At 43.9% G+C, this 18,746-nt stretch overlaps 1 protein-coding gene and 2 pseudogenes across 1 annotated transcript; all 3 read left to right on the top strand.

Annotated features, from left to right (window-relative positions):
* Positions 1 to 808: 808 nt before the first annotated feature.
* Positions 809 to 4,640, top strand: LOC144577246 (immunoglobulin heavy variable 3-74 pseudogene; annotated as a pseudogene).
* A 2,219-nt stretch (positions 4,641 to 6,859) lies between these two features.
* On the top strand, positions 6,860 to 9,220 carry LOC144577245 (uncharacterized). The gene is made up of 3 exons (XM_078333190.1): positions 6,860 to 7,022; positions 7,125 to 7,536; positions 9,034 to 9,220. Exons 1-3 carry the CDS (start codon positions 6,872 to 6,874, stop codon positions 9,218 to 9,220), a joined length of 750 nt encoding a protein of 249 aa, XP_078189316.1. The 5' UTR covers positions 6,860 to 6,871.
* A 3,736-nt stretch (positions 9,221 to 12,956) lies between these two features.
* Positions 12,957 to 13,547, top strand: LOC144577244 (immunoglobulin heavy variable 1-3 pseudogene; annotated as a pseudogene).
* The last annotated feature ends 5,199 nt before the right edge of the window (positions 13,548 to 18,746 follow it).

Raw genomic sequence — 18,746 nt, 5'->3', positions numbered from 1 at the left:
GTGTGCACCACCAGGCTCGGCTTCAGTGCTTATTCAACTGCACACACTAACTATGCAATATTTATTATGAAGCAATAATGCCTCAATAAGGTATTGCCAATAAGCGGATGGGTAATTTGTTAAAGATTGGTGACAATATATGCACCATTAAATATATGTATAACACTCGAGAAAATACAACTGTAGAAAATGCGCTTTTTTTTTACATTTGTTAGGTAGTCACAGCAGTGAGTACACATTACACCATGTTCTCATTACAGAGAAAAGGTTCTGCAAACCTCACTAGGTGCCACCCACTGTGTGTTGTGCTTGGTTCAGGGAGAAGTCGGGTCCAGTGGTGAGAAGCACAGGCCCAGGTACACAGGTGCACTCTGACCAAATGTGAGCTCTGGGAACGTTATACAACCCACCTGTGCTTTTCCTGGTAATTTTTCACCTGTAACATGAAAATAACATTGATACCACATACCATGTTTTCTCTGCATATGTAAACCTAAAAGATGATTGGTGACAACTTTAAATATATGTGGTTTATATAGATTTATTGTACCTCAATAAAACTGTTTTAAAATAGAAATTAAAATATATAAGTTTCATAGGTTTTAAGGGTTTATCACAGAACAAACTTACAATAAGAAACCACAATTTCCAATACTATCAATATCACAAATTTCCCCTAGGACACTGTCCTGTGCTCTGAGCCTGCTCTCTCCTCACGCCTCTCACCACAGATCTTGCTATATAGCACGAGACATGCAAATAGAGCCCTCCCTCTGCTGATGAAAACCAGCCCAGCCCTGACCCTGCCGCTCTGGGAGAGAAGCCCAGCCCTGGGATTTTCAGGTTTTGCATTTGGTGATCAGCACAGAACACAGAGACTGAATTCACCATGGAGTTTGTGCTGAGCTGGGTTTTCGTTGTTGCTATTTTAAAAGGTAATTCATGGAGAACTACTGAAATTGAGTGTGAGTGATAAGAGTGAGATAAACGATGGATATTTATGGCACTTTCTGACCAGGGTTTCTTTTTGTTTGCAGGTGTCCAGTGTGAGGTGCAGCTGGTGGAGTCTGGGGGAGGCTTGGTTCAGCCCGGGGGGTCCCTGAGACTCTCCTGTGCAGCCTCTGGATTCACCTTCAGTAACTACTGGATGAATTGGGTCCGCCAGGCTCCGGGGAAGGGGCTGGAGTGGGTCTCAGCTATCAATACTGATGGGGGTAGCACATACTACGCAGACTCCGTGAAGGGCCGATTCACCATCTCCAGAGACAACGCCAAGAACTCGCTGTATCTGCAGATGAACAGCCTGAGAGCCGAGGACACGGCCGTGTATTACTGTGCGAGAGACACAGTGAGGGGAAGTCAGTGTGAGCCCGGACACAAACCTCCTGCAGGAACACTGGGGGGAATCAGCTGCAGGGGGCGCTCAGGAGCCACTGATCAGAGTCAACCGCTGAGGCAGGTGCAGATGGAGGCTGATTTTTTGTCAGGATGTGGGACTTCATCTTCTTACAGTTTCTGTAGTGAATCTCTCACATTTAGAATTCTGTGCTTCCTAATATTATCTCTACCTTTTTTTGTAAGGATCAAGATAGAAGAAAGAAAAGCTCCAAAGCTCTGTCCATTCTTTCAGGAATGACAGCCTCATCTCCCACCTCCTCTCATTTCCTCAGGAATAGTAGCCTCGTCTGCTGGGAGGGGCAGAAAAGAGGAAGCTGAAGACATCAGTGGGAAGATATAGTGGCTGCTGGAAGACCCATTGTTCAAATCTGCTCTTGTTGTCTGTGCCTTTAATGTGAAATATAGGAAATCTCTGTTAACATTATTTCTGGGTGAGGGAAATTGTACAACTGCAGGTCATGCATTTAACAATTTAGCCCACTTAGAGTTTATTTTTGTGTTTATTATAACCTAAAATTCTTAACTCTTTGCATGTGTAAATCCAGTTTTGCCAGCACCCTCTTATGGAGAGACTTTGGTTTATCTGTTGTATATTGTTGATTCTCATGCTGAAAATCAGATTGTCCTGAGTGTACCAGTTTATGTCTGAACTCTCAATATATATTTCTGCCTATCCCATCTTGTTTTTATTACTCTACCTTTGTAATTACTTTGGAAATCTGGAAGTAAAATGCCTTCCAGTAGATCTTGCCTTGTTACAGATACTCTAGCAAAATATTTTAACATTTTGCTAATTAATTAAGTATGATAACAGATATGGCTTTTCATAATGACGTTTATTATATACAGATTATATACATTTGTTCCTACTTTTTAGAGTTTTTATTATGAAATCTTGATTTTTAAATGTTATTTTCTGTGTCTAGTGAGAAATTAATGGAAATTTTTTTCTTTATTATCTTAGTTAAGCACACCAAATGTATTAACTTGAGGATGTTGAGTCATCCGTGCATCTCAAAAATAAATTTTAGTTTGCTATGGTGTATAACTCCCTCTTTTTTTTTTGGAGACGGAGTCTTGCTCTGTCGTGCAGGCTGGAGGACAGTGGTGCAATCTTGGCTCTCTGCACCCTCCGCCCCCCAGGCTCAAGTGATTCTCCTGCCTCAACCTCCAAAATAGCTGGGATTACAGGCATGTGCCACCACACCCGGCTACTTTTGTATTTTTAGTAGAGATGAGGTTTAAGATTTTGGCCATGCTGGTCGTAAATGTCTGACCTCAGGTGGTTCATCACCTCGCCCCCCCAAAGTGCTGGCATTACAGGTGTAACTCACTGCACCCAGTCGGTGTATGATCCTTTTAAAGTCCTCTAGAACTTAGTTGACTATTACTGGGAGTAGTTTATTTATGTATACTAGGAATATTTGAAGTGTAACTTTCTTCTTTTGCCATTGTCTATTACTGGTAATATGGTTATTGTAGCCTTTTAGAGAGAGTTGAGAACGTTGGAGCCTCACCAATTTTTGAAAAAGTTAGAGAATAGTTGGCATTATTATTCTTTTAATTTTGAAATTTATTTTTTATTTAACATACATCCATCATGAAGAATATTTACTGTGTGCTTGGGATGCATGTATATTACGCTGCCCTTGGTTGGAAGGTTCTGTAGATGTCTATTAGGTCAGGTTGTTCAATAGCGTTGGGTAAACCCACTGGCTTCCTAAGAATGTTTTGTGGATGTTCTATACATTATTGAGGATGAGGTGTTGGAGTCTCCTCCTTTTTATTGTTTTCTATTTCTACCTTCATATCTCTTAAAGCTGATCAATACAGTTATACTTCTATTTTTACAAGTATGTAAAATAGAAATAAAATAATTGCTTAGTAATTTTAATGGGAAAATCACATAATGAGAAATTATGTTTCCCGAATGCTGCCATCACCGCTACACTCCTCCAGGAGTCTCACGTCTGCTCTGGGCTTCGCTCTCTCCTCAGAGTTTGCTACAGAGGACGAGACACAAATAAGACCCTCCCCATCCTGATGAAAACCAGCCCAGCCCTGACCCTACAGCTCTGGAGAAGAGCCCCAGTCAGAATTACCAGGAATTTTGATTTGATGATCAGCTCTGAACACAGATGGCTCACCATAGAGTTAGGGATGGGCTGGCTTTTCCTTGTTGGTATTTTAAAAAGCCAATAATGGAGAACTAGAGATATTGAGTGTGAGTGGATATGAGTGAAAAAACATGATTATATGCAACAGTTTCTTACCAAAATGTCTCTATATTTGTAGGTGTCTAGGGTGAAGTGCAGGTGGTGGAGTCTGGGGAAGAGGCAGGAGGCAGAAAAGTGCATAGGAGGCCGGGCGAGGCTGTAGACAGTATCAGCCCACTATGCCAATCCAAGAAGCTTGATGTGAGAGCCTCCGAGATTGAATAATTTGACAACTTATGTGTTCAGGCAGTTTCATTTCTCAACTTTCCACACTGATATCCAGAAGTCAGCTTCTCTTCCCAGGTGACCCCCATCATGCAGTGAATGGTGACAGTATCCCAGGGGTCACATACATGTATTAAATATTGGCTGCACGTGGGGAAGAGACATATTTTCCACTCTCCTCTGAAGGACCAGGAACACCTCAACAGACCATCTCCCCTGTCCTCATGACTAGAACTTCACCACATGCTCACATAGACACTCATCCCTTATGGGCATAAAAAGATTCCATTGATGAGGCTGACTGTTTTATTACATAAAATTACTAAAGACTGACATAAAATTTTCAGAACTAATTGAAGTCTGTTATTCTATGTCCACCAGAGACTACAGATCTTCCAATGGCATCTTCCTTGTCTTTTCTACCTGACTTTGTCTCTTCACCGTGTTCTGTCCTCCAGACAATCTCTTTCAGCTCCCTCAGGTTCATGCACTTGTTTTATTTACTGACAGTTTCTAAATCAGTGCAAGGCATTAGACCAAAGGCTCTATATTTCTAGGTCCATATTCCTTGGTCCATATTCCTAAGAAGGCTTTGTGACCCTGTGTCTGGGCCTGAGCTTGCGATTGTTCCTGACCCTTCTCTAGATGACATGCTGGCCTGTGTTTTCTTCCCCTTCCCCTGGGGTAGAGTCTCCCTGTTTCCCCGAGGTGTTTTCTCCCACAGCTCCAGTGTTCTCCACCTGTGTCATCACCTTCCTGATCTACTGCCCTGCCCTGCAGACTAAGGCTCTGATCCCATAAGAAATGGGGGAACCGATTCCCAGTACAACATTGGTGGGGAACTCTGTTCCCATCTCTGTTCCTGATAGGTTGCAGCAGTGCCTTTATGGTACGTGTGTTGGTGGATTTCCCCTGCAGAGTAATTTCTTAGTTCTGTAGTGGGGATAAGACAAGACAGTTGGCTTGGACACATTTCAGAAGTGTGGACTCTCATATTCTTTCAGAGAGACACTTTGGGAAGGGAAGATTTTTGTGAGTGTTCCAATTATAAAGAAAGGGAATGGTCGATCCCAAGATGGCTGAATAAGAGGCAGTTCCAGAAAGTAGCTCCCAGCGAGAGAGGTGCAGAAACTGAGTGGTCTCCACAATTCCAAACGAGTTATCAGGTTCATTGTGTGAGTCTGGTAGGACAGTGAGTATAAACCCCAAAAGCAATGGCAACAAAAGCCAAAATAGACAAATGGGATCCAATTAAACTCCAGAGCTTCTGTATAGCAAAGGAAACAATCATTAGAGGAAAGCAGCAACCCAAAAAATGGGAAAGATTTTTGCAATCTACCTATCTGACAAAGGGCTGATATCCAGAATCTACAAAGAACTAAAACAGATTTACAGAAAAAAAACAAACCCATTCAAAAGTGGGCAAAGGATATGAACAGACACTTTACAAAATAAGACACCTATGAGGCCAAGAAACATAAAAAAAATGCTCATCGTCACTGGTCATTAGAGAAATGCACATCAAAACCACATTGAGATACCATCTCACACCAGGTAGAATGGCAATCATTAAAAATTCTGGAGACAACAGACGCCAAAGAGGATGTGGAGAAATAGGAACACTTTCAGACTGTTGGTGGGAGTGTATATTAGTTCAACATTGTGGAAGACAGTGTGGCAATTCCTCAAGGATCTAGAAATAGAAATACTATTTGACCCAGCAATGCCATTACTGGGTATACACCCAAAGGATTATAAATCATTCTACTATAAAGACAAATGCATATGTATGTTCATTGCGACACTTTTTACAATAGCAAAGACTTGGAACCAACCTAAATGCCCATCAATGATAGACTGAATAAAGAAAATGTGGCACATATACAACATGGAATACTATGCACCCATAGAAAAGGATGAGTTCATGTACTTTGCAGGGACATGGATGAAACTTGAAACAATCATTGTCAGCAAACTGACACAAGAACAGAAAACCAAACACTGCATGTCCTCACTCATAAGTGAGTGTTGAACAATGAGAACATATGGACACAGGAAGGGGATGGGGGACTGGAGGGTGGGGAAACAGGAGGTGGGCGTATTGGGGAGGGAATAATATCAGGAGAAATAACTAATGTAGATGACAGGGGGATGGATGCAGCAAACTACTGTGGTATGTGTATACTTAGATAAAAATCCTGCATAATCTGCACATGTACCACAGAACTTAAAGTATAAAAAAAGCACACAAAAAAAGAAAATTAGTAGTTGTCTGTGAATATGTTGGAAGAAGGGAAAGAGAAAGGATAAGAAAATGTAGAAGGAGAGAAGAAAAGTTGAGGTGATTTAACTTGTCCACTTTCTTGATAATGGTAATAGTTATGTCATGATTATCAATTTTATACTTTAAATCTGTAAAGTGTATAATCTGTCAATCAAACCCTATAAAATTTATAACAATGAAACAAGTTGAGTATCAGACAAGGTAGGAGTGGCAGAAAGATAGATGCCAGTATGTTCATTTTCAGAGATCTATCTGAATCCTAGTTCTCGTCATAGTTTTAGGTAAACAGGAGAATACAGCAAAATCACATCTATTCTGATCAAGCAGCATCTTCTGCAAACCACACTAGGCATGTGCAGCTCTGCCCTGGAGTTGGCTGAGGGAGGAGTCAGGGCCGGTGGTGAGAAGCGCAGGCCCAGATACCAGCACTCGCTCATCCCAGACATGAACCCTGAGATACATACGAAGCCCGTCCATGTGTGGGCTTACTTTCACATCTGTAAATAGAGAACATTGACTCCTGTGGAACATAATTTACCCGCATAGATAACACTGAAATAAGGTGATCAGTGCAAAGTTTCTATCACAGTACAATTTAATAATAAGCGCATTTTCTCAAACCCTGGTTTTGCCACCAGTTTTTCTCAGGACACCCTCATCTGCTCAGGGCCCTGCTTTCTCTTTACGTGTCTCACCCCACAGCTTGCTATATAGCTGGAGACATGCAAATAGGGCCCTCCCTCTGCTGATGAAAATCAGCGCAGCCCTGACCCTGCAGCTCTGGGAGAGGAGCCCAGCCCAGGATTCCCAGGTGCTTCTGCTTGCTGATCAGGAGGCACACAGGGCATTCACCATGAAGACTGAGCTGAGCTGGGTTTTCCTTGTTGCTATTTTAAAAGGTAATTCATGGAGAACTGTTGAAATTCAGTGTGAGTGATAAGAGTGAGATAAACGGTGGATATTTTTGGCAGTTTCTGACCAGGGTGTCTCTGTGTTTGCAGGTGTCCAGTGTGAAGTGCAGCTGGTGGAGTCTGGGGGAGGCTTGGTTCAGCCCGGGGGGTCCCTGAGACTCTCCTGTGCAGCCTCTGGATTCACCTTCAGCAGCTATGGCATGAATTGGGTCCCCCAGGCTCCAGGGAAGGGGCTGGAGTGGGTTTCATACATTAGATATGATGGTGGTAGCACATACTACGCAGACTCCGTGAAGGGCCGATTCACCATCTCCAGAGACAACGCCAAGAACTCGCTGTATCTGCAGATGAACAGCCTGAGAGCCGAGGACACGGCCGTGTATTACTGTGCGAGAGACACAGTGAGGGGAAGTCAGTGTGAGCCGGACACAAACCTCCTGCAGGGGACCCCGCCACCACCAGGGGGCGCCCGGGCGCTGTACACGGGGCTGTCTCGGGGCAGGTGCAGGTGCTGCTGAGGGCTGGCTTCATGTCATGGTCTGGGGCTGCCTCCTCATCAGGTTTCCTCAGAGAACCTTTCAGATTTATGATTCTGTACTAACATTTAATGTCTCTGAATGTGAAACCTTTCCCCCCGGTGTTTATTTTAGCAGGAGGACACATCCTCACCTCCACAGAAGCCCGAGTGTCACCCTGGGCACAGAAATGGCCCTCCCCTGGCCACCAGAATCAGAGTCCCGAGGAAGCCCAGGAGAAGCTGGGGAGAGTTTTCCACTCGGACTCAGGGCAGACATCTCCGTGGGAATCTCTGATTGGAACAGGCTTTGGGATTCAGATTGGGACAAAGAGGGAGGCTCATCCAGGCCCAGAGTCCTTACAACCCTGACATTTTTCAGAGGAACCTCACTGTCCTCTAAAGCTGAACGTCTGGCTCAGGACTAGTCCATCTGTCCCTTTCTCTGCTGCTCCATTTTCCTTTCCTCCAGGCTTCATTCTTACACTTCCCTTTTCTCCTTCTTTTTTCTGAAAATGGTGTGGGCTTCCTGTGGTCTAAACCGCAGGTCTCAGACATATTACCTGGAAATCGGGGTGGCTCAGGCTGTGGCTCTTGCAGAACCTGGAAGGCTGAGGGGTCTTTCTTATCCCCCATTGCCTTGACGCCCCTGCCGTCTTCTATGCATGGACGCATTTGGGAAATGCAAGTGGACACTGATAGTCATTTCTTCTAATGGGATATTGATGTGCAGCCGATCCTCTGCTGCTCACCCTGTTGCGGAGCCCCCCTCACCTGTGACTCGAGAGAGAGCTGAGGATAGACACTTTGTTGCGCGGTGGGGTCTGTGTGAAAGCAGTTGTGAGGTCTGGCTAGGCACAGCCAAAGACAATGGAGCCGACCATCAGAAAAGACAGGCTGGAATTCCTGAGAAGTTCCACAGCCATGTCATAGGGTTCCATTATCTTCTCTTTTCTTGGATTAAATCAGACCAACCAAATTCATCCAGGACAATCTTCCTGACCTGCAGAAAAGTGATGACAGGCTTTAATAACGCCTGTACTGTACCGTCAGAGCAACACCTGAATCCGTGTTTGATTGAATGACTGGCATTATGTTCCAGTCCAGGTGACAGTCAAAACCGATTATTACCATGATTAATATTTTATATTTTACACTGATTAATATTTTAATGCTAACATTAATCAATGCAATATTAATATGAATACTTAATATTTTTAATTTGATAATACGATCAGACTCATGTTATAATAATTTTGCTAAACTATATGTGGCATTATTGTTCTTTCGAGCAGAAATCTCCAGGAGTTGTTTAAGTTTGCATGCGTTTGTGGAAGAAGGGCATCAATTCTTTTGAGGGAAAATGTGTGGAGGGCAAATGAGGCTGGGAAAGCTGATGGCATAAGATGGAAACCTCTCCGTGAGTGAAGGAGAGATGGAGGGAGGATTGGGTGGAAATTTCCTATATTTCTGTACTGTGCTAAGAAAGTCCAGAATATCACCGAGTCTTCTGAAAGTCAAAGCTGCCCCTCAGGAAACCCCCAAGACCCCAAGCAGTGGCTCTGGCTCAGATGAGTGCAGAGCTCACTCTGTTCCTGAGAATGGAGCACAGGACATGGGCTTCGGCATGAGCCATGTCATGCACATCGGAGAGCAGCAGCCAGATGCATGACCCAGGTACATAGCTCTGCTTGTATGTGCAGGGAGAAAGGTGCATTGTCAGAGCTAACACGCTGCGGATTTTTATACAGGACGCACGTTTTTCTTAATTTATTGGACGGCCTATGAAAATGTGTGCAGACTGCAAAGAATTGTGATTTTCACTTTCGTCTGTTCCAGGTAGTTCTGCAGGATTATTTCATCATTGTGCAGGACACCCTGGAACAGAGTTGCAATTTTCGTGGGTATTATACACACGCATATACATAAATATTGGCAAACATTATAAAATTGATTCTAATATGTATTTGCAAAATGATCACTTTCAAACAAACTGTACAACAGAAACAAGATATATCTTTCCACTGGATGTAAAACAGTGACATTTCTTAAACATGATTTTAAAATGTTTGACATCAAGTAATAAGGACAGTGATTGTTGAAAGAGAGAAAGCATAAAACGGAGCCCGCTGATGAATGCATGGTCACCTTCTTGAGAGAGTTTCCAGGCACAGTGCTCAGGTAGGAACAGGGAGATCTGAAGCTGAGGAAAAGGAGCTGAGATCTCAGACAGGCCAGGATGTGTGGAGACCACAGAATACACAGAGGATTGCAGAACACTGTTCAGAGAGTGAACCCCACAGATGGCAGGAGGGTGACCCCGGCTTTGTAGAGTGTAGACCTGTGTGTGGCAACCAGGGCAAGTTGTACATGAGAACACACTTCATTAGAGGGGCTTTTCTCAATGTGTAAGACTATGGAAAAATATATGAAATAATTGCCTAGTTTAACATGTACAGAAATATATCTGGATGAAGCCAAATAAAAAGCAGGTGAATTCACTGCATTAATCGCTAGAAATGTGTATTTCCAAACAGTGATACCATCAAAGAGGGTGAACAAATCAACTCCATCTTGGCAGTCGGCTTAGCAGAAAAATATTTAAAATACTATGGACCTACTAAAGAAACTTTAAACACAGGATGAATAGAGTTATCTAATTACAGGAGTGATGGTGTAGGAAGCCCCACGCTTTCCATTGAAACAACCACATCTGGTAAAAATAAATGGAAATTTCAGCCATTAAACATCAATTCAAATTATTCTAAGAAAACACAGTAAATGAAAGTTATTGATCGATAAAACATGCTGCTATAGATTGAATGTTTATTAACCCCACAGTATCGATGTTGGAATAAACCCAACATGAGGGTGTTAGGAGGTGGGGCTTTTGGTAAGTGAATAGGTGTTTTTGGGAGGTGTTGAGGTGCCATCTTTATAAGTAAGATTAGTGCTCTCATGTGAAAATCCAGAGTTTTCTGGCTCCCCTTCCACTATGTGAGGACAGAGTAGGATGATGCCCCTCTATGAATCATTAATTGGGTCTTCACCAGATACCAATCTCAAAACCATCTTGATCTGTAACTTCCTTGCCTTGGGAATTCAGAAATACATGTTTATGTTATTTCTGAGCCACCCATTTTATTGAGTTCTCTTATAGCAGTTGAAACAGATTAAAACATTTATGAAGTCTCAGGAAAGGCAGTGAGGGTTCACTATACTTAAGAGATGAGCATTACTCTCTCATTGTCAGCTCAGGATGAAAGAGTCTTGCCCTTGAGCTGATCTGACAAGAAGATGGTGCTTCCTCTCCCCCATATCTCAGTCGAGGCCACGGTGTCAGATCTCTACGGTGGAGAATAAATTACAATCTGTGATGTGATGGATGTTTATCTCCTCCCAGCTTCACTTAAAAGATAGAGTTTCTGTGCCATGCATTATAGGCCAAAAACACAGGGACCCCATTGATTCTCCCCCCTACTCACTCATATGGCAGAACTTCTGGGGAGCTTCCTGTGAGAGGCACAGTGAGACTATATGGGTCCACTATTCACATACAGTGTTGTGCTCTTGAAGCAGGAGTGTCACACTGAGAATCATGAATAACTTTGTGTGCACCATGGCATAGGTTATTACGTTTTTATAGTGAAAGAGGCAGGGCATAAAAACAGAGATACAGAACTCTCTACATTGTGTGACTTTATTTGCAGTCAAATGTGAATCATTTCTACCTTAAAGTTCTCCTTATGCACATAATATATTTTTATTATAAGTAAGTAATGAAAAGCTGACAGCTCCAGGAGAGCAATAAAACACTTGGTTTAGCAGAATGAGAAATAGCGTAATTTAAGAATAATCAGCTGGACACTGTGCCATGTGCCTATATTTTCAACTAGTCAGGATGTTAATGTGGGAAGATCACTTGAGCCCAGGATTTCGTGGCCAGCCTGAAAAATACTGCTAGGCTCATTTTCTCCAAAAGAAAATAACATTCTGGGTCATGAAGAAACCTCAAAAACTGCCCCTCAAAATAGGAACAAATATAATTGCATTAGACTGTGGATCCATTTTTGACACAAAACAGTGACACTATGCCAGTAATGAGCACAGAATAACATCCCGTTGTTATTTTAAGAAATACATACTTTCAGAGACATCAGGCAGAGGCTGTCTAAGGCAACACTGCCAAATGACTCTTTTCCATCGACATTGTGTGTATATCCAGGAATGCACCTGTGAATGGTGACATCATGTCTCTCACGGTTTGAAATAAAAAGACATTACTACCCATCTAGCAAAGGATTAATAATGAGAACATACCAGGATCTCAAACACCTCCATAGGAAAAACATGGGACCAATTAACATAAAAATCAGCTACAACCTGTGTGTGTGTGTGTGTGTGTGTGTGTGTGCACCTGCACTTGTAGGCATTCTCAGGTGTAAGAATCAACTGCAGGATCCTAAAGGAAATCAGACTCTCCCCCAAAACCCTGAAGAGTTTCTGGATTCACCATGTGTCCAGTGATTCCGTGCTTCTTGAGCTCTAGGAAAGGTCTCCCTGGTGATGCATGAGATCTTTTCTTAGGGTTACCCTGCAGTCTTTTCTGGGTTTCCTGAGGCCAATTCAGTATTTCAAAAGATGGTGTGTGCAGCATATGGTGTCACTACAGGAGAATTCTGGGCCTGGGCACAGACACTTTATACTGGGCTAGAGACACTGGCAGGAATATACTGTGTCACCTCCTTGCAGGATGAGAGCTGGGCTGCAGGGGGCGCTCAGGACACACCCAGCACAGACTCCTGCCCCAGAGCAGGTGCACCAGAGGCTGGGGACGGTTTCCTCTCAGGTCCTGGGACTTCCTTTAAAAATATCTAAAATAAGTATTTCACAAGGACTGCTGATGTTCAAATAAACATCCTGTTCATTTGTGAATATTTTGCAAACTGGATGTTGTAATGAGACCCACTTTTACAATGGGGATTTCAAACTCTGCTAGATAGCCTAACAGTAAGCAGCTGGAGGTCAGGAAGAGATTCTTATTTATAAGTTCCACTTTGGAGTAACACACTCATTCCCAAAATAACACATTCACATATCAAGGTCTAGAAATGATTCAAGTTGCCCCTGAGACACTCAAATGTGGGTTCAAATTGAGGTGCGTGTCCTGCGGGAGCCTGTTCCCCTGTGGGGGAAGCTCTGTCAACACAGAGCTCAGGGATGTGTTGGGGACACATGGCTTTTAACAGGATTACAGCTTGAATTCTCAGATTCTACGATTGTGTCATCCATGTGTCATCTTTTTGCTCTTTCTCATACTGGGTCAGGAATTGGGCTAATAACTATTATCCTTCATGAATATGCAAATAACTGAGGTGAACTTAGATATCTCTGTGCCTGCGAGCATCACCCAACAACCACACCCCTCCTTGGAGAAGCCCCAGAGCACAGCTCATCACTATGGACTGGACCTGGAGGATCCTCTTCTTGGTGGCAGCAGCAACAGGTAAAGGGCTTTCCAGTCCCAGGGCTGAGGGAGAAACCAGGCAAGTCAAGTGAGATGTCACCCACTCCTGTGTCCTCTCCACAGGTGCCCACTCCCAGGTGCAGCTGGTACAGTCTGGGGCTGAGGTGAAGAAGCCTGGGGCCTCCGTGAAGGTCTCCTGCAAGGCTTCTGGATACACCTTCACCAGTAACTTTATGCACTGGGTGCGACAGGCACCTGGACAAGGGCTCGAGTGGATGGGAGGGATCTACCTTGGTAATGGTAACACAAACTACGCACAGAAGTTCCAGGGCAGAGTCACCATGACCGCGGACACGTCCACGAGCACAGCCTACATGGAGCTGAGCAGCCTGAGACCTGAGGACACGGCCGTGTATTACTGTGTGAGAGACACAGTGTGAAAACCACATCCTGAGAGTGTCAGAAACCCCAGGGAGGGGGCAGCGGCCCTGAATTTGAGATTACAGGGATGACAGTCTTTAAAGTTATTTAGAAAATGGGCTAAGCAATTGAGGAACATGAGTAACAGAAACATGCATGCACTCTATATAGGAAATATTTCTTTCAAAGGTGGCTGTATGTGCAAGATTCTCAGAATGGTAAAGGCAACAATCAATCCAGCTGATGGAACATTTCCCATGGAGAGTTTGTGCAGACCTAAGTTTTAAAAGCAGATACATAGAAAATTTGGAGCACAATTGCTAGTAACATGACTAAGACTAAATATCATTCCTAAAAATTGGCCAAAATGTATTCCAAAATGTCTCCGCCAGCCTTTTTACATAAAATGTATCAAAAAGTAGTTTTAAGACCACAGCAAAATTGAACAGAAGGTGCAGAGTTCCCCTGCTCCCCTCTTCATCTATGCACAGCCTGCCCCACTGTCACCATCCTGCTCCAGAGTCATAAATATGTTAGAATGAATGAACTTACATGGAAGGATTGTTTCTTTCCTCCTCTAGCTGCTCCTTGGCATGCCAAGCTTAAATTATCTTGAAGTACCACAGGTTCTTGAAGTGGGTTCCTGGGAATTATGCCAGTTATAGGAAAAGTGGGTGGGGCTATTCCTATTAGGACTCCTTTTTAGAGGATTCATAAAAGGTATATTTCCTATAGGTTCTGTAATTTCTTTCCCTTCTCAGAGGTTAAGGTCCCAAAGTGCGTAGAGGTAGATCCATGTCTATGGAAAGCCAGCAAGTTCTGGTGAATCCCATCCAGAATGTCCTTCAGTGAGAAGTAAGGACCGTCCCACGAGAGACATCATGTGTGATTTCCTATAGCTCCATTAGATTCACTGCAAGCTTTTGTGGGTGTTTCTGTGTGACTCCCTTTTACAGAAAATAAAAACACATGGATGCATTTTAGGCAGAAGCAATAGCTTCCATTTGTAAAATGGGAGTTAAATAGAAGAAACCCTCTCCTGGGCAGGCACTGGTCCTTCTTGCTGGCTGCATGTTAGCCAGAGGAATGAGCCCGATTGGTCTGGCAGGGTGAGAGCCCAACTGGGGTCACTGGCTATGGAAATGCCTCGTCCTTTAGCTGAGTGAGTCCACCTGCTTGCTCGTTGGTTTCAGCCCCATGGTGGGTACACTGTGGAAGATGACAAGTTGCACACAAACCTTCTATCAATTACCAATTACTACACACTCAAAACAACCTGCATTCCAGAAAGGACAGGTGTCTGCAGGGATAAACAGAACTTGAGTGTTTTTTAAATAGGAAAGGCACTGCTAAATGCCATGTGTCTCAGGAAGGTTAACACAGAAATGTTGACCAGGTGACTGAGGGGCAGTGGTGGGTGAGGTGGTGTGACAGCCTCAGGGCTGCACCTGAGCACGGCTCCCTTCCCCATGCAGGCTTTTCTTCCAGGAACTGCACCAGGAGCTCACAGAAGATTAGGGAGAATTCTGAAGACATTATTCTGTGCTGCTGCCTAGAGAGGAAGTATAAGCTGTGGGGGAAAAGCCTAGATAAAGTATTTCATTTGTTACTAGAAACTATTTCTGAAACCTTGTGGAGGTCGTGACACAAGCCATCATTAGCTGTGAACAAACATTTAAACCCTCCTTCCTTGGCGAGTTCAGTTATGCTGCATCTGTTCTTTTACGTACAATATCCCCCAACCCCTCTCTACTTCCTGCACATCCGCTGCTCTCTGTGGGACAAGTTCTCATCAGTGAAATGTGGTTGACGTAGTGAGATCTTCACTTTTCTCATGGTATGAGTCAGGATTCTCTAGAGGGACAGAACTAATAGGATAGATGCATACATTTGAAGGGAAGCTTATAGAGGAGTATTGACTCACACCATTACAGGTCAAGTCCCTTAATGGGCCATCTGCCAGCTGAGGAGCAAGGAAGCCAGCCCAAGTCCCACAGGCTCAAAAGTAGGGAAGCCGACAGTGCATCCTTCAGTCTGTGGCCAAAGCTGGAGAGCCCCTGGCAGACCGCTGGTGTGAGCCTGAGAGTGAACAGCTGAAGAAGTTGGATTCTGACGTTTGATGGCAAGAAGCATCCGGCATGATAGAAAAATGAAAGCCGGAAGACCCAGCAAGTCTAGTCCTTCCATCCTGTGTCAGAGGACGGTTGGAGTGATTGAATAGACACCTCCCCTGGAGAACCATCTTAAAAACCACTTGTCTCACTTCCCAGGAAGGTATAGCCCATCCCTTTACTCTTCCTAGCAAAATGGAAAAAGGTGAATACTGAATACACTGAGTGTTCCTGGTTTGGCAAGTTTGTGATTTCATCCCATTGAGTTTCTTATATGAGCAGACCACGCAAATTTTTTTTTTACTGAAATGACCAGCATTTAGGACATTAAATATAATTGAACATCTTCATATACAGTTCAGCACAAGCTTCTCAGAGTCTGTGTCCTCAGGTTTCACTCTAAACATGCACAACTTGTTTATTTATGTGTTTTATTTTCTGGCATCTCTACTTGGCATCTTCCTCATACCCATTTTTTTTGTTACTTCTACTAATGATTGACTGTTAAATTTAAAATTTATAGGTACTCAGTTTTTTTACATATTCAGGAAATAGGATAAAATGAATGTAAAGTAAAATAAAAATAAATAAAATAATATTTAAAATAAAGGAGCCATTAAAAATCTGGAGACAGCAGATGCTGGAGAGGATGTGGAGAAATAGGAACGCTGTTACACTGTTGGTGGGAGTGTATATTAGTTCAACCATTGTGGAAGACAGTGTGGCAATTCCTCAAGGATCTAGAAATAGAAATACTATTTGACCCAGGAATGCCATTACTGGGTATACACCCAAATGATTACAAATCATTCTATTATAAAGACACATGCATATGTATGTTCATTGCGACACATTTTACAACAGCAAAGACTTGGAACCAATCTAAATTCCCATCAATGATAGGCTGAATAAAGAAAATGTGGCACATACACAACACGGAATACTACGCACCCATAAAAAAGGATGAGTTCATGTCCTTTGCAGGGACATGGATGAAACTTGAAACAGTCATTGTCAGCAAACTGACACAAGAACAGAAAACCAAACACTGCATGTCCTCACTCATAAGTGAGTGTTGAACAATGAGAACATATGGACACAGGGAGCGGATGGGGGGACTGAGAGCTGGGGAAACAGGACGTGGAGGGATTGGGGAGGGAATAACATCATGAGAAATACCTAATGTAGATGATGGGGGGATGAATGCAGCAAACTACTGTGGTATGTGTATACTTAGGTAATAATCCTGCATAATCTGCACATGTATCCCAGAACTTAAAGTATAAAAAAAGCAAAAAAAAGATTAGCAGTTGTCTGTGAATATGTTGGAAGAAGGGAAAGAGAAAGAATAAGGAAATGTAGAAGGACAGAACAAAATTTGAGGTAATTTAACTTGTCCACTTTCTTGATAATGGTAATAGTTATGTCATGATTATCAATTTTATACTTTAAATCTGTAAAGTGTATAATCTGTCAAACAAACCCTATAAAATTTATAACAATGAAACAAGTTGAGTGTCAGACAAGACAGGAGTGGCAGAAAGATAGATGCCAGTATGTTCATTGTCAGGGATCTATCTGAACCCTAGTTCTCTCCGTAGTTTTAGGTAAACAGGAGAATACAGCAAAATCACGTCTATTCTGATCCAGCAGCGTCTTCTGCAAACCACACTAGGCATGTGCAGCTCTGCCCTGGAGTTGGCTAAGGGAGGAGTCAGGGCCGGTGGTGAGAAGCGCAGGCCCAGATACCAGCACTCGCTCATCCCGGACATGAACCCTGAGATACATACGGAGCCCGTCCATGTGTGGGCTTTACTTTCACATCTGTAAATAGAGAACATCGACTCCTGTGGAACATAATTTACACACATATATAAAACTGAAATAAGGTGATCAGTGCAAAGTTTCTATCACAGTACAATTTAATAATAAGCGCATTTTCTTAAGCCCCAGTGTTGCCACCAGTTCTCCTCAGGACACTCTCATCTGCTCGGGGCCCTGCTTTATCTTTACGTGTCTCACCCCACAGCTTGCTATATAGCTGGAGACATGCAAATAGGGCCCTCCCTCTGCTGATGAAAGTCAGTGCAGCCCTGACCCTGCAGCTCTGGGAGAGGAGCCCAGCCCAGGATTCCCAGGTGCTTCTGCTTGCTGATCAGGAGGCACACAGGGCACTCACCATGAAGACTGAGCTGAGCTGGGTTTTCCTTGTTGCTATTTTAAAAGATAATTCATGGAAAACTGTTGAAATTGAGTGTGAGTGATAAGAGTGAGATAAACGGTGGATATTTGTGGCACTTTCTGACCAGGGTGTCTCTGTGTCTGCAGGTGTCCAGTGTGAGGTGCAGCTGGTGGAGTCTGGGGGAGGCTTGGTTCAGCCCGGGGGGTCCCTGAGACTCTCCTGCGCAGCCTGTGGATTCACCTTCAGTAGCTATGGCATGTACTGGGTCCGCCAGGCTCCGGGGAAGGGGCTGGAGTGGGTCTCATACATTAGTAGTCCTAGTGGTAGTAGCACATACTACGCAGACTCCGTGAAGGGCCGATTCACCATCTCCAGAGACAACGCCAAGAACTCGCTGTATCTGCAGATGAACAGCCTGAGAGCCGAGGACACGGCCGTGTATTACTGTGCGAGAGACACAGTGAGGGGGAAGTCAGTGTGAGCCCGGACACAAACCTCCTGCAGGGGAGCCTGGAACCAGCAGGGGACGCTCGGGATACACAGAGGATGGGGCAGCCCAGGGCAGGTGCAGGTGGGGGTCAAGGGCTGCTCCCCTTCAGGGCCTGTGGCTTTCTCTGCATCTAACATTCTCTGGGAGGGTCTGTGTATTTACAGTTATGTCCCTGCTACTGAGGTTTCTACGTTTGTTAAGTTTATAACTATAGGAGCAGCCATGACCAAATGCCCCAAGGCAGGTGCCACTGATGGAGAAAGAAAAGTGTGCAGGAGGCCGGGTGAGGCTGTCGACACTGTCGTCCCAGGATTCAAGATTCACAAGCAGTGAATAAAAAATGGAGAGTTCGATGGGGCTCCCTAACTACCACGAGGTCCACACTAAGTCCAGCATTTCCAGCAGGCCCCCCTGGGCTATAGGTGTCCATCCGGGATCAGCCGTGTGCCCCGCAGACATCGAGCCTTTTCATCCCTGCTGTGCTCAGTCACTGTCTGCGAGGAGCTCCCAGGATGTGTGTGTTTGGCT

Source organism: Callithrix jacchus, chromosome 8, assembly GCF_049354715.1.
Source record: "Callithrix jacchus isolate 240 chromosome 8, calJac240_pri, whole genome shotgun sequence".
NCBI lineage: Eukaryota > Metazoa > Chordata > Mammalia > Primates > Cebidae > Callithrix > Callithrix jacchus.
Note: the sequence above shows the minus strand (reverse complement) of the source record. Positions and strands in the feature narration are given on the sequence as shown.